The sequence below is a fragment of the Vicia villosa genome, linkage group LG4 (genome assembly GCF_029867415.1).
Source record: "Vicia villosa cultivar HV-30 ecotype Madison, WI linkage group LG4, Vvil1.0, whole genome shotgun sequence".
Classification (NCBI taxonomy): domain Eukaryota; kingdom Viridiplantae; phylum Streptophyta; class Magnoliopsida; order Fabales; family Fabaceae; genus Vicia; species Vicia villosa.
Window position 1 is genome coordinate 8,194,243 of NC_081183.1, and position 15,057 is coordinate 8,209,299.

At 33.8% G+C, this 15,057-nt stretch overlaps 3 protein-coding genes and 1 pseudogene across 3 annotated transcripts; 1 reads left to right on the forward strand and 3 right to left on the reverse strand.

The window, feature by feature from the left end:
* The first annotated feature begins 2,957 nt into the window (after positions 1-2,957).
* On the forward strand, positions 2,958-6,842 carry LOC131594428 (uncharacterized). The gene is made up of 11 exons (XM_058866549.1): positions 2,958-3,118; positions 3,211-3,303; positions 3,488-3,552; positions 4,863-4,917; positions 5,009-5,092; positions 5,365-5,449; positions 5,668-5,763; positions 5,876-6,078; positions 6,136-6,224; positions 6,356-6,455; positions 6,548-6,842. Exons 1-11 carry the CDS (start codon positions 3,068-3,070, stop codon positions 6,590-6,592), a joined length of 966 nt encoding a protein of 321 aa, XP_058722532.1. The 5' UTR covers positions 2,958-3,067; the 3' UTR covers positions 6,593-6,842.
* Positions 6,843-7,780: 938 nt separating this feature from the next.
* Positions 7,781-9,942, reverse strand: LOC131594427 (uncharacterized). Its single transcript, XM_058866548.1, has 5 exons — positions 9,661-9,942; positions 9,529-9,578; positions 9,028-9,154; positions 8,761-8,865; positions 7,781-8,462 (listed from the first exon to the last, which is right to left on the reverse strand). The coding sequence occupies exons 1-5, from the start codon at positions 9,773-9,775 to the stop codon at positions 7,840-7,842; spliced, it is 1,020 nt and encodes a 339-aa protein (XP_058722531.1). The 5' UTR covers positions 9,776-9,942; the 3' UTR covers positions 7,781-7,839.
* Positions 9,943-12,349: 2,407 nt separating this feature from the next.
* On the reverse strand, positions 12,350-13,599 carry LOC131598764 (uncharacterized; annotated as a pseudogene).
* A 670-nt stretch (positions 13,600-14,269) lies between these two features.
* On the reverse strand, positions 14,270-14,814 carry LOC131596749 (glutathione S-transferase T3-like). Its single transcript, XM_058869492.1, has 2 exons — positions 14,659-14,814; positions 14,270-14,551 (listed from the first exon to the last, which is right to left on the reverse strand). Exons 1-2 carry the CDS (start codon positions 14,812-14,814, stop codon positions 14,270-14,272), a joined length of 438 nt encoding a protein of 145 aa, XP_058725475.1.
* Between the last annotated feature and the right edge of the window lie 243 nt (positions 14,815-15,057).

A 15,057-nucleotide genomic window follows, 5' to 3' on the forward strand; every position in this document is an offset into this window, starting at 1 on the left:
TTTATTATACATTAGGCTTTTTTTTTTTATTTCGATGGTTCTTCAGATATTTTAAGAACGAATGTTCAATAGGGTTTTTGACGATTATAGAATGATTTATGGGGAGTTCGACGATTATAGAATGATTTATGGGGAGTAATAAAAAATGAAGGTGATGGAGCTTATTCAAGGTAATCATCGAGACGTTTTAGCTATTAAAGAGGTTAAGTTGGGGGAGATTGAGGATAGTTTATGTCATTCTCTTTGGGGTAATACTTTCTGTTGTTGGAGTTTTAGCCCATCTATTGGGAATAGTGGGGGCTTGCTTTCTATATGGTGTGGTGTGAAAGGTAAAGCCCGATTTTTGTTCTCCGACCCTGGGTATCTGGGAGTCTGTCTAGATTGAGGAGTCCATTACAGGTCGTGCTTAGTTGTTAATGAGTATTCCAAGCTTCTAAGTGTTCCTTAACTGATAAAAGAGTTATGTGGGTCAGGTTGGTTCGTGATAAAAACCGGTTTCAGGTGCCAACCTGGTGTGTTTTTGGTGACTTTAACTCGATGCTTAACTTTAGAGAGAGGAAGGGGTTAGCCTAGGGCCTCATGTGTTTAGGATGGCTGATAATCTTGAGTTCGAGGCATTTATGGATGACATGATGTTGTTGGATTTGCCCATGCCGGGGAGATATGGTTCAGATGGTACCATTCGAATGGGATGTCGATGAAGTCGTTTCTGTTCAGTAATTTTTTGTTGGGTAACACTAGTTTCGTGGAGGAGTTAGGGGCTCTGAGGTTGGTCCCTCAAGTTAATAATGGATGGCGTGTATCTTTAAGGATAAGCTTAAAGCTCTTAAAGTTTGGCTTAAGGTGTGGAACAGAGAGGAGTGAGACTCTTTGGAGTTTAAAATTTAGAGGTGTGTTGATGAAATTAATTATTGGGATATAAGAGATGTGGTGGAGGGTCTGAATTTGGAGGAGTTGGCAGATAAGACTCGAGCTTCTCAAGAGTTAGGAAAGCTCTTTAGGTGTCGTACAATGCTCGAGGTTAGCCTATTCATAGATGTTTGTCTTCTTTCTTTGTTACTATAATTCCAAAAGTGGAATCTCCTTTGGAATTGCCTGAGTTTATACCTATATCTCTTATGGGATCTTTGTACAAGCTAGTAGCCAAAGTTATGACTGCTAGGTTGGCAAAGATGATTAAAAATTTAATTGCTTCTAAATAATATGCTTTTATCAATGGTAGGCAGATGGTGGATGGGGTGGTGGCTAGTCGTGGCAATAGGGCGGGGTGGAGACAATTTTACCTTCCTTAAACCTAAACTTGAATTCCTACTAATTACTCGTTATCCGCCCAATCTCCGTCGAAGATGAAAAATTGAACCCTAAACTCGTCCAAATGGGTTCAGGTCGAGTCCGGGTTATAAGATAGTGATACTGTTATTCAAAAGCTTATTCTATTTGATCGAAATGCCTTTACATATATAGAGCAAAAGTATGTGTCTATCAAATAATTGATGCAAATTAATATAATAATAATTACAATAAATAAAATTTATAAAATCAATACAAGTTGAAGATATGCACATAATGTACAAGATATGATTGCAACACATTAAGAATCCTTATGATTTAGTTATGGTCCAATACGCCCCCTCAAGATGAAGGTATCGTCAATGACCTTCATCTTTCTCGTAAGTTCTTGAAATCGTGGTATTGGTAAATGGCTTTATGAGAAGGTCAGCAATTCGATCCTTTGGTGACACATGACTAACTGAAATTTTTCTGGCCTGAAAATATACTCGAACAAAATGATAGTTCATGTATATATGTTTCATTCTTGAATGTAGAATTGGATTAGAATAAACATATGTGACTCTGACATTATCACATAAATATCACATAAATGCTTAGGTGGTTGAGATAACATAATGTGCAATTCTGAAATAAGGTTGATGATCCACATGATTTCAGTGGTAGATGTAGCTATAGCTGTCAAAATGTGCTTGGCCCATTGGGCCGACCCATAAGCCCTACAATTTAGCGCGGGTCAGGCTGCAAAATACCTTAAAAAAAGACGACCCTGTCTTTTTGGGCCAGCCCACCGGGCCTATGTTTTTTATGGGCTGGGTCGGGCCGGGCCAAGCGGGCTTCGGGCTGGCCCATTAAAAAAAGATTTTGGTAAATTTTGGAGAAAAAAGATTGAGATAAGATATGATTTTATAAATGTGTTTTCAAGTCATAATGAAAAGTTAAAGAGGATCAAGATATATTTTCAAAATGATGTGATCAAGGAAATGGTTGTGAGATGTAGAAAAAATTTGATAAGTATTGGTGATAATATTAAGTTTCTTTATACTTTTACATGGATGATTTTGTGGTATTCATATATATATTTGTGGATAAATAATTTAAACATCACTTATATACGCTTATGATGACTTTTTACTTATGTTGTATTGCATTTATCCATTACATCCTTTTTATAAAATTAAAATTATAATATTGAAATACGGGCCGGGCTCATTTTATGTGGCCCATTTAGCAATTGGGCTGGGTCGGGCCAGCCCATTAAAACACGTTGGCCCACCGGGCCGGCCCATTTGACAGCTCTAGATGTAGCTACTACACGATACTCTGCTTTGCTTTTGTGGATGAACGAACTACTGTCTGTTTCTTCTTAGAGATCCGCGAGATAGGATTACCACCCAAAAATATTAGGTACACGCAGACATAGACGTTCGATCATCGGGATTCTTCACTTGAGTACTTGATCGTAGTCGAAAGGGTCAAATCATGGTTCTTTCTGTTAAATTCAACGTTAATCACCACGAATGACTGAACCAACTAATGATTAGTTTTTTTTTTTCGACGACCTTTTAGTAACACTTTCTTGCATTGAAAACCTTAATATAATTAATAAAGTAATAATCACAATTAAAAGTAAAAATGACATTTATGGAGCAAAGATACATTTAAAATTATGGTTTTTTCTCCTTTGCAAAGATGCCCTTTTCAACGAATGATAGTTTCATGCCATTGATAACAGATACAAAGCTTAAAACTCAGTAGTAACTCTCTCTCTGTTGCCATGTCCGTTCACCTCAAACTCTCTCATTCAAATCGTATCTATCACCCTTCCGTAATTTCCACTTCTCTATCTCTCTCTCTCTCTCTACAGACACAATTATTTGTATGCATATTGAATCAGTTTTTGCCGATTTCAATTTTCAGGAGCTTCTGAAAGGAAACATAATTGTAGAAACACAGTCTTCAATTTCACACTATGGGATTCGTATCACTATCAAAGGATCCGTCAATTTGCAGGTACCACTCTTTCTGTGTTGCAGAAATTATTCCCTTTTGCAAAAAGTTGTTCAATTTGAACAAAAGGGTATTTGAATTTTGTTTTAATAATGGGTGAATGTTAAGTTGCTATGAGTTTGGGTTTTGAATTTGGAATTTTGTTTGGCTGATTTTTGTGAGATTATTGGGTTTGAAATAATTGAAGGTTCGTGGAGGATCAGCTGGGGTTGTTGAGTCATTCTATGGTGTTATTAAGCCTATTCCAATTCTGTAAGTCAACTAATCACTTCTCTAAATAATCGTTTCTTGTATACTCAATAAGTATATATTTGGTTTCTAGTTCGGAATACTTAGAATTGATTTTGAATGTGAGGAATGGATTTTCACTCTAGAATATTTTGTGTGTTTCTATTAACGGGTTTTGACAGAATTGAGTTTGGTAAAATTGATTTTAACATAATTGAGTTTAATAGAATTGATTTATGTTTGGATACATTTATATAAAAGTGAGTTGAGCAACAAATTTCAATGTAAAAATCAAGTTTAAATTCATAAGCTATAAATTCTAGCTTCAAGTAGAATCAATTCTTGAGGTAGAAGAACCAAACACCTCAAAATCACTCCAGAATCAATTCTACACCTATAAAAAAGTTTTTGGCTCTTCCAAAATCCAAACCAAACATGCTATTTGTTTAATTCAATTTTGCAAGAATTTATCTAAATATAAATCACTTTACTTTCAACTCACTTTTAGGCATGATAAATTTTACACAATCAATTCACTTAAAATCAATTTTATTCCCCAAAGAACTAAATACACACTAAGTTAACATGAATAGTATAAGCAAATTCTAAGTAGAAATCTAGGATCAGGCTTCTCAAAAGTGAGCAATTTACTTAAGAATCTGAAGTGTATGATATTTACCTTCGATTGAACATTCATCAATAGTTGATATTGCATAAACATGTATGAGAAATCGTGGACATGTTGAAATTTTGAGTTTGGCTCCACTAAAGTGAGTAAATCAGGATTGTTACTTCAAGAAGCCAAGCCCATGATTTGTTATGATGCACATGAAGTATTCTTATTTGAGTTGCTCAATGTACTTTATAGGAGCTGGATATCGAAATATTTACCCTTTTTTTCCTCACTTTGCTATCTCCTTACTTTAGAAGAGTCAAATCCATCATCTTACAAACAAATCTTAAGTAGTATTATTATGATGTGGTAAGATGGAAAAATGTTATTAGAAGTCTTCGTAAAATTTGTTTACATTATGAAGAACTACATTTTAATTCGATCACCAATTGATTAGTGATTGTCTTAGATTTTTAATCATCCAGTAATTATGTAATGTTGCCTCATAAAAACCATATCAAGACAGTATTGCGATCTTTAAGATCCTATTTCTTCAGCTACTTAAACAACTCACTTCTGTTATTGGTTTTCTTTCATTTCAAAATTAGCTAGGCCATATCTAAATAATTAACAATGTTTTCTATCATATTCAATTGACTCTAAATAGTCTTTTTAGATGAGTTAATCATTGAAGAATGTCTTATGATCATCTTCTAAACAGGAAGAGGACCGTTGAGATTAAGCCTTCCGGAAAGATCGGTTCGGGCACGACAGAGGTAATATATCAATAGTCAATGGCTGTATCTGTTTAAAGCATTTTAATATGGTGTGATTGCTTAAGAATATTTTTTCTGGTATTTCTAGCAGATACCATTTTCATTGAACCTTAGACAGGAAGAGAATTTAGAAAAGTTTTATGAGACTTTCCATGGGACAGATATTAGTATCCAGGTAAAATGGTAAAATGTTGTTTGAAAATGCTATGTTCATGTTGTGCAACTGATGGTTATGATGAACTTATTAATTTTCCAACTATTGTTTGTTTTTATCTCTTTTATTTCATTAAAAAAAAGTCTAAATTTGATATAATTTCATTGCAAAACTTTAGTTAATCTTTCATTGAACACAAAAGTTCATAGGCAATTATGTAAACTTATTTCTTTAGTTTTTGTCTTTTTAAGTTTCACATAATTTAGCTGGTTGGTGATTGATAGCCTCTATAGTATTTAGCGACTGTAGATATTTCTCGCGGATACTTGTATAAATCTTTATCAGCAACGACGGAGTTCATTATTGAAAGTGATAAAGGTATAAATCCATTATCTCCTATTCTTTATTTTTATGTATCTGTGAATGTTATAATCATGGTTATCGAATCAAGATTTATATTGTGAATCAGACAAACTATTTTCGGAACTGTATTATTATAAATCAATTTTGTATCAAATCGAGATTCAACTCACATGTATAGTAAGGTACTGATAACCATAGTCACCGGTGTCTCTTCTGTGTGTGGAAAATTTCAGGTGATCTTCTACAAAGACCAATATCTCCAGAGACGGTCATCTTTTATATTACACAAGACACTCAAAGACATCCTCTTCTTCCTGAATTAAAGTCCGGTGCGCATGTTCTCTTAATCTGGTTATAAAATATATAAAAGAAAAGAATTCTGTTTCTTCGAAAGCGTCAATGAGAAAAGTTTGTGGCTCATGCAAAGTTATTATTGAATAGGTGGATTTCGGGTGACAGGAAAAATCTGTACTCAGTGTTCTTTGTCCAGTCCTATTAATGGCGAACTAACTGTCGAAGCATCAGCAGTTCCAATTCATTCGATCGACATCCAGTTATTTCGCGTTGAATCTATTCTTATTGGGGAGAAAATTGTGAATGAAACCTCACTGATTCAAACAACTCAGGCAAGTGATGCTGGATTTGTATAAGAACATGTCACCCTTTACAACAAGTTTTTTATTCTCTTTTTTATTGAGCAGATAGCAGATGGTAACGTGTGTCGCAATTTGACAATGCCTATCTATGTAATACTTCCTCGACTTTTGACCTGTCCAACAATCTTCGCTGGGTATGTGTGTCGTCTCATTCGTGATAATTATTGTCTAATCTCAGAGGTGTTCATGGTTCATAGCATGGAGATGGTGCATACTGAATCTTAAGGACTCATTCTGTTAGTTTTTTGTTTGTATTTTGGTGCAGTCCCTTTTCAATTGAGTTCAAAGTTGCAATTGTTATAAGCTTTCAATCAGAGCTATCTAAATTGCAAAAGAAGTCTGACTCAAGAACTCCAAGACTCTGGGTAAGTACATTTATATTTTATCCTCATTCGTATCACTAATCAATCTTCACTGTGAAGGATCATTTAATAATGTTCTTAATCTGAATTTTCAGCTTGCAATGGAAACATTACCGCTCGAATTGGTTCGCACAATGTAAATGCATGATTGATGTATGGTTTATTAGAATAGGACATGACTTGAAAATATGGATGGTTATAACTTACCAATGCAATATTTTAGTTGAGGGTATTGGCTATATGGAATTTCAGGTCAAAAAGTGTAATCAATATTAATAGTTCAACATTGGAAGCACTGTTATTTTATAGGTGTTTCACTTTTTCAAGGGATGTAACTGCTGTCAAATTTTTGATGTTAAATAGGATGTCTTCTGATTTTTATGTGTACAAGTTCACACACTTTTTCATGAATGAGCTATGGCAAAAAGTGTCTCCATCAGATTTATCAATTGCACCCAAGGATATCACGGGTTTCAAACATCTGGAGCGGATTCAAACTCGCGGTATCCCACTTCCGTTAGCTGTGCATGAACATTAGTGCTGAGGCGAGGTTTCAAACCCACGATATTCTCACTTGTTCACCTTTAAACAGTGAATGTCAACACCACTTTGTTTCGTTAAGCCACCAACTCGATTGTTAATTGTGCAAAAATATTAAATGCAGAGGCACGCCTGGAACATCAAACTTGTTTACCTTTAAAGAGTGAATTACAATCTCTAGGCTAAATAAATACAATTTTAATTGTGAATTACAATCTCTAGGCTAAATAAATACAATTTTAATTAGCACCACTCCACCGGTTAAAGAATAGAGCATAAAAATGATGATTTAACTTGATCTTGTTCTTTGATATTTTATTTTATAAATCTTTGTTGTTTGATATTTGAATTTATAAATCTTATATGCGTGTTGGGTTATTTGTTTAGTTTTATATTAAACACGTGTAATATAGATAATGCATATAATTAGTCCAAAAAATAGTCAAATAACAGTTAGTCCACTATCCGCTATCCCATTTTTAAAGTCTTCTGATTAAGTCTGTTATTTGTGATTAATAACTCTAGTCTCCATACACATATTCCAAGGTTAATTTATGATTAAATAAAACCCCTTAAAAAATTCACGATTTAACTCAAGCTAACTTCAACTTTTTACCGAGGTCTCTCAAAAATTTGAGACAACTTTAATGTCTACATTTATGAATTATTAAAATGAAACAATTCATGATTTGCTCTTAAAACTGAGTCTCTCAAACAATTCAGACAATTATTTAAACACAAGTAAAAGTTTTATGAGCAACCAAAGTTCGGTTTCTAAACCATAATAGTAAGCAGAACAAAGTCTACCTTATTTATTTTATTACTCACTCAAACTCTCCAACAATATTCATTCAATTGAAAACTCATACAACATAGAATGTTGATACTTCTCGCCCGGTCGAACCACAACAGACGGGAAATGCGACTGGTTTACCGCATCAGGGAATCCTTGTGTCTCGAGACATAATCCAGCATGCTTTCCATATACAGCGCCTCCTTTTCCAGTTACGTTGTTGACGTAATTTGCTGTGTAAAATTGCATACCGGGTGCATTCGTCCACAAGTTAAGTACTCTTGAACTCGATGGATCTCTAACTTTTGCAGCATGCTTCAATCCAGCTTTCTCTTCACCACAATCGAGGACGTAGTTGTGGTCATATCCTAGTCCAACCTGATTAATGGTGTCGCCTATTCTTCTTTCGGACGTGAAATCAAAAGGTGTACCCTTCACTGGCATGATTTCGCCGGTTGGCACTGTGTTCTGATCTACAGGAGTTACATGGTTAGCCGGTATCTTGATTGAATGATCAAGTATATGGCCTGAGCTATGGCCAGCTAAGTTCCAATAGGTATGCTGAGCTAAGTTAATGATTGTGGGCTTGTTCTTAGGCACTCCTTCCATGTCGAGTCTCAGAGTCGTGCTTGAGGTGAGTGTGTAAGTTGCGGTAACAGTCACGTCTCCAGGATAACCTTGTACGATAAAAACAAAATAAGATAAATGGAATGGAAATTCATAATGAATGTAATACAATGAAGCGTGACACACAGATACAACACTGGTAATAATTTGAGAAATAAAAATGATTTTACATGATCACAAGTGTCAGTGTTGTGTCATGTCGGTGTGTCAGACACTCAGACACGTCTTCAATCTAAAGTGCCAGTGCGTGCTACATGTCGGAGAGTCGGACACACCTTTAATCTAAAATGCAAGTGCTGCATAGATACAATACTTAAAAGCGAGGTGGAAAGAGGAAATAAGCACTACCTTCCTCTCCATCATGACTTTCATACTTAAATGTGATCGAAGGAGTTTCGCCTTTTTTATATTCAATCACCTCCCATACCTTCTTATCAAACCCAACATTTCCACCTAAAATTTGAACATAGATTAGGAAATCAGAAAATCAGCAAGCAGAAATCATAAAGTGTTGTAAACTCGACTTCAAACCGGATGAATGTTATCGAATGTTAACATTTCATAATCGAGCTCAAAAAGAATTAAAGATTACGCATTCATAGAATTGATATATACCATGAAGACTGTTTGGGGGTTTGTTGAGAGGCAAAGAGTACTCAACCCCATCAAGTTTAAACTTTCCATCCTTAATCCGGTTCGCAACCCGACCCACAATGCAGCCAAAATAAGGAGCAAGACCTTTCTGCTTGGAACAAACAACATAAAAAAAAAATCAAAAAATCACACATATATGTTTTGCATGTAGTTTTAAATTGTCGTCCACAATCGCAATCGCATCGTCGCACATAAAAGTCTTAGATGCAGTTTTAACCTGTACCGACACCTCTGAAAAAAAGTGTGTTCGTGTTTGTGTCGGTGTCAGACATCCACACCGACTTGAGGGGACCATGATTAAATTCTAATTTCTCATAGGATTATCAATGTTGAAGCATGAAAGACAGAATTTTGAAAAGGGAAACATAATACACATCAATGACAAAGACAGATCCAAGTGAAAACTAAACAACCCAATTACAAATAAAAGCTAAAAAAGAGGGCTTTTTGGTAAATTCAAACCTGATAGGATTCAACAGAGTCGAGACCAAGAACAACATCGGATAACACCCCTTCATGATAGAGACAAAACAATCAGCATTAGATCATAAAAAATTATGAAAATTAAGAGAGAGAAAGAGAAGAGAAAAGAACCATCTTTGTTGGGTACAGAGAAGGAGGTGATTGTGCAACCGAGATTGGTGACGAGAAGCTGCACGGTTCCATTGTTGAGTTCAAAGATCTCAGCTTTTTGGTTATGATCCGCCATTGGAGAGAGAGAGAGAGAGAGAGAGAGAGAGAGAGAGAGAGAGAGAGGATATGCGTTTATTGGAAATTGAAGTGAATGAGAGTTTGCTGAGTCAGTGATGATCAGATTGTTTGAATGGATTAAGAATGTTTTTATTATGTGTTGGCGTTACGAGGTTGTCCTTGTTCTACTTAACTGCAGTTTATGTTTTTTGTGTCAGTTATATTAGAAAATAAAGTTTAATTTTTTTGGATCACATCGTCAAAATTAATTTTTGTTATAGATAATATAGGCATATTTCTCGTTCAAATAACATAAAATAATAAAATATGCGTATTTTTGCCTTGAAAATAGGAGTGTTGCTGACCTCATCTGTAGAAACTTACTCCTTCTATGAATCTAGATGAATTTCTTTTCTTAACACTGACACTCTTTTAAATTTAATAATTTATTAAAATTTAATAACTAACACTGACACCGACACTCTTTCAAGATTTATATGATAAAATAAAACTATGTAGTAAAACTAACACTGACACCCTTATAAATTTAATAATTTATTAAAAAATTTAGTATTTTTTAAAAAATTTATGATTTAGTACTCCACCTAACTATAATTATAAGCAAATATTTTTTTTTTATAAATTTTATTGAATAATAAATGTATCTGGTCTTTTAAGTAGACCAGATACATTTATTATTTAATGAACTTAAAAAAAATATTTGCTTATAATTATGGCTAGAGGGAATACATTTTTACACCATCAGTGAATTATAACAGTTAAATTTTTATATATGTTTGATTTTTTATTTAATCACATAATATTATTTATGAGATTAATTATTATGCACTGTCTGTGTAAACTATTTTACATAGTGCATCACAATCATTCACAAGTACACTTTATATGTAATTAAAGAAAGAATAAAACTTAAGTACAATTTTTTAGGTGTGGTTCTTACTATTTTCCAATAAAAATATGACAAGTGTATAATTTTCTTTTATAAGTACGAAAATTTCTCCTATTTTCACTCACTAAATAATATTTAAGTATATTTGTCATATTTTCGTTGGAAAATAGTAAGAACCACACCTAAAGAATTGTACTTAAGTTTTGTCTTTAAAAGAATATTCAAATACTTATAAAATTATAACGACTATGATTTATTGACGGTGTAAAAATTTTTTTACATTATCAATGTGTTTCAATTTTAAGGGTTATGATTCATTGATAATCTCGCTAAATTGTGGCAAAACTGACTTTTGACTTTATATTATTCATTACACTTTTAGCAAAAGAGTGAATCAATTTAGTATTTCATTGCTAACCATCAAATCAGAAATTTTCATATTGTCTTCTATCGAGATGGTTGGCTATGAGTTTACCAACCATGTATTATCATAGAGAAATGATACTATATTAACACCAAAACTTACAACAACACCGTATAATGATACGGTTAGCTATACATTTTGTTTCTTTTAATAATTTTCTTTTGCCTTGGTATTTGTTTCACAAGGTTTATGCTTAGAAAAAATTACGTGTAAAATACTGTGTAAGATAATTGGGTGTCAACCTAGCACACCTCATTATCATACGACCAGTTATGATCCAAATAAAAATAATATTTCTCATCAATGCTCCACCACAGATATCCACCAGACACAACAAACTTTTAACTCCAAATATTTCGCCGCGCATGACTAGGGTTGTGCCCAATAGCTTAGTCGAGAAAATCACACCTATGAAAATACTTAACTTTGAAAAGACGTGTGATCAAGTTACATAAACTTTTTATGAACTTTCAAGTTTGTTTACCAAACTTAGAATATTTGAAAGCACTTAAATTTTTGAAGAATGCTCATGATATAAGAAGAAATAGATTGAAGAATGGACTTAATAAACACCTCTCTTTTTGCTTGAGAAAGACACTTACTACTCAAAAAAATGATTTCGAGACTCTTTCTTTTATAAGTTTGAAGGTTTGTTTTCAACTTATACCGATCATGAACAGTCGGCCAGAATACTTTCATGCACCAAAAACTTTCATATTCATATTATAATTCATATTATAATCATCTTCATATTATAATTCATGGTTTTCCACACAAAGCATCTTTCATATTCATTTATGACAAACTCATTGTTACGAGTACATCCCTACGAACATCTCCAACCGTGAACCCATTTTTGGGTTCCTTGTGGGACCTATTAAGTCACATCAGCTTGAAGCAACTCAACTAATTTTTCGCTTCAATGGTGCAACTCTTAAGAACCCATATTGGGTTTGGGTCCCACAATTTTGCTTTATTTAATAATATTTTATTTATATTAAATTTTATAGCAATTAAAATAATAATTTTAATTATTTAAATTAAAATTGATATAAAATAAATAAAATTCAAATTAAACTTATAATTTAAAATGATAATTAATATTAATCTCAAATACATGACATATAATTAAAAATAATAAAAATAAATAACATCACATAATAAATTAAACTTAAATTTCATCATCTACATGTCCAAAACGTTCCCAACTATATTCGACTAAATCTCCTTGAAGTTGACGATGAACTTGTTTTTCTCGAATACTTGCTCTTCTTTGTAGTCTTGTTGCAAGATTCGGATGAGGACCGCTAAATGTTTCGGTTGTTGAGTTGTTGTCATCCACATTATCATAAGAGTAATCAAAATTACCTCCATATGTATGTCGTTCGTCTTCAACAATCATGTTGTGTAATTAGATGCATGCATATATGGTATGCTTGAGGGTGTCCATGTGCCAGGCACGTGCTGGGCCACGTATAATTGCAAATCGAGATTGAAGCACTCCAAATGCCCGCTCCACATCTTTTCTAGCTGATTCTTGATGTTGAGCAAATAACTTTTTCTTTTCTCCCTGTGCCATTGAAATGGTCTTGACAAATGTAGCCCACTCGGGATATATACCATCTGCTAAATAATACCCCATATTATATGGTGTCCCATTGATTGTATATTGCACATTGGGAGCATGTCCTTCCAAAATATCGTTAAACACGTTGGATTGGTTTAGCACATTAATGTCATTGTTTGAACCTGCAATACCAAAAAAAGCATGTCAAATCCATAAGTCTTGTGATGCCACTGCTTCAAGCATGATTGTGGGCTTACCATGATCACCTCGACAAAACTGTCCTTTCCATGCAACAGGACAATTTTTTTATTCCCAATGCATACAATCAATGGAACCCGACATACCTGGAAAGCCACGTGACTCTCCCATTTGTAAAAGATGTTCAACATCAGTGTTGTTAGGCTTTCTCAAATACTCAGCCCCAAATACAGCATTCACGCCCTGAACGAATCTTTGTAAGCACTCAATTGAAGTGCTTTCACCGATTCGAACATATTCGTCTACAATGTCAGCAGCAGACCCATACGCCAACATACGAATAGCAGATGTACATTTCTGCAATGGTGAAAGACCCATTTTATCAGTTGCATCAACCCTCATTTGGAAATATTCATCATGATTTCCAAGGGCATCTACAATTCGAAGAAATACATGCCTATGCATTCTGAACCTTCTTCGGAATTGAACATCTGTGTATACTGGATTTTTTGAGAAGTAGTCATTGGACAATCGATTATGCCCTTCTTCACGACCTCGATCTATCGTTGTTCTTCTCTTTGGCCTAGAGGAACTTCCATATTGAAGTTCATTTTGAACCTCTTGTTCTTCATCACTGTCGTCCATAAATTCTTCTTCAACCAACTCCCAAAATTCTTGATCGTAATTATCTGAATCGTCTGAATCCATTTTAGTAAATAATGAGAGAAGAATAAGATGAGAATGAGAAAACAATGACATAAGTGGTAGTATGTATAATGGTTTGAATAACGGCTAGTTTGAATAACGACTAGTTTGAATAACGGCTAGTTTGAATAACGGCTAGTTTGAATGACATAATATTTATTATAATTTAAAGTGGTACTAATGACCATGTTACATAGGTGTTGATAAATTAAAGTGGTACTAATGATCATGTTACATAGGTGTTGATAAATTAAAGTGGTACTAATGACCATGTTACATAGGTGTTGATAAATTAAAGTGGTACTAATGACCATTTTACATAAGTGATACTAACTACATTCCATATTTTTTTCATCTTATTACAATATTTTTCATGAATATCTCGTTGACTATCGCTCATAGTAGAAGTGTCTTTCATCATTAGTTGCACTACCTTTAATTCTATCTCGTCCTCCTTACTTTGTGCTAGTCTTTCCATTGACACTACTCTTTTATTCCTTGCATCTTGCGTTGCATTTGGAATTTCCTTTGCCTTACCCTTCCTTTTTGCTGCTTTTTGTCCCATTGGACGCTCCATTGGTGATGATGAGTTAAACTCATAACTTGAAGGTGTATCTGGGTTCTCCGATGATGCCTCACTAGCATAAGTCTTTGTTATTTTTGAAGAACTTCCAATCGATTCTCCCATCCATTTAGGTTCATATTTTAACTATCGCCATGCGTACTCAAGATTGAATGTTGTACCTTGATCCTGAGCAAAAAATGCATTTGCAGCGGCCATGATATCGTTCTCCGATATCCCACTTTTCTTTCCATTAACAACTTGTTTGTAACATCCAACAAATTTTTGAACCAAGCTATTTATTCGATGCCATCGACATTTTAATTGTCCCTTTAACTTTTCCCGCGATTGCCCACGATACTCGTTATAATTGGCAGCGACTCTTACCCAAAAACTCTCAGCCTTTTGATCAACTCCCACAATTGGATCCTTTGAAACATTGAGCCATGATTGGATAAGTAGTATATCCTCATCTCTTATAAAGTGCTCTCGATATTTTTTTTAACAACAATCCTTTCTTCTTTTTCAGTGCCAACTTGAGTAGAAAATGGTGGAACTTGAGTTGAAAATGGTGGAACTTGAGTAGAAAATGGTGGCATCGGTGGAATTTGAGAATTTTGAGGATTAGGATTTTGATAATTTTGCATGAAATTGAACATAGCTTGTTGATAATGAAAATGGTTAGGATCCATTTGACCTAAACAATTGTAATTTGAAGTAAAAAAAATGAAAATTTGAGTTAAAATGATGAAATTGTGAGAGAGAAATTTGAAATTGAAGAGAAAATAAAAGTGTTGGTAAAATTTGTGTTGGTTAATTTTTTTCACAAAACTATATTTATAACAAAAAAATAACTTAAAAAAAAAAAAGTAACTAACCGTTAACAACGGCTACTTTTAATATTAAAACCTTAAAATATTAAAAGAACCGTTGTA

Coding starts and splice junctions, on each gene's coding strand:
- LOC131594428 (XM_058866549.1), top strand. CDS start 3,068: ATGTCCGTTCACCTCAAACTCTCTCATTCAAATCGTATCTATCACCCT. Junction 3,304..3,487: donor AAGGATCCGTCAATTTGCAG/GTACCACTCTTT, acceptor AAATAATTGAAG/GTTCGTGGAGGATCAGCTGG. Junction 4,918..5,008: donor TCGGTTCGGGCACGACAGAG/GTAATATATCAA, acceptor TATTTCTAGCAG/ATACCATTTTCATTGAACCT.
- LOC131596749 (XM_058869492.1), bottom strand. CDS start 14,814: ATGGATCCTAACCATTTTCATTATCAACAAGCTATGTTCAATTTCATG. Junction 14,552..14,658: donor TTCCACCATTTTCTACTCAA/GTTGGCACTGAA, acceptor AATGTTTCAAAG/GATCCAATTGTGGGAGTTGA.
- LOC131594427 (XM_058866548.1), bottom strand. CDS start 9,775: ATGGCGGATCATAACCAAAAAGCTGAGATCTTTGAACTCAACAATGGA. Junction 8,866..9,027: donor ACCCCCAAACAGTCTTCATG/GTATATATCAAT, acceptor TTCAAATTTTAG/GTGGAAATGTTGGGTTTGAT. Junction 8,463..8,760: donor AAGTCATGATGGAGAGGAAG/GTAGTGCTTATT, acceptor TTATCGTACAAG/GTTATCCTGGAGACGTGACT.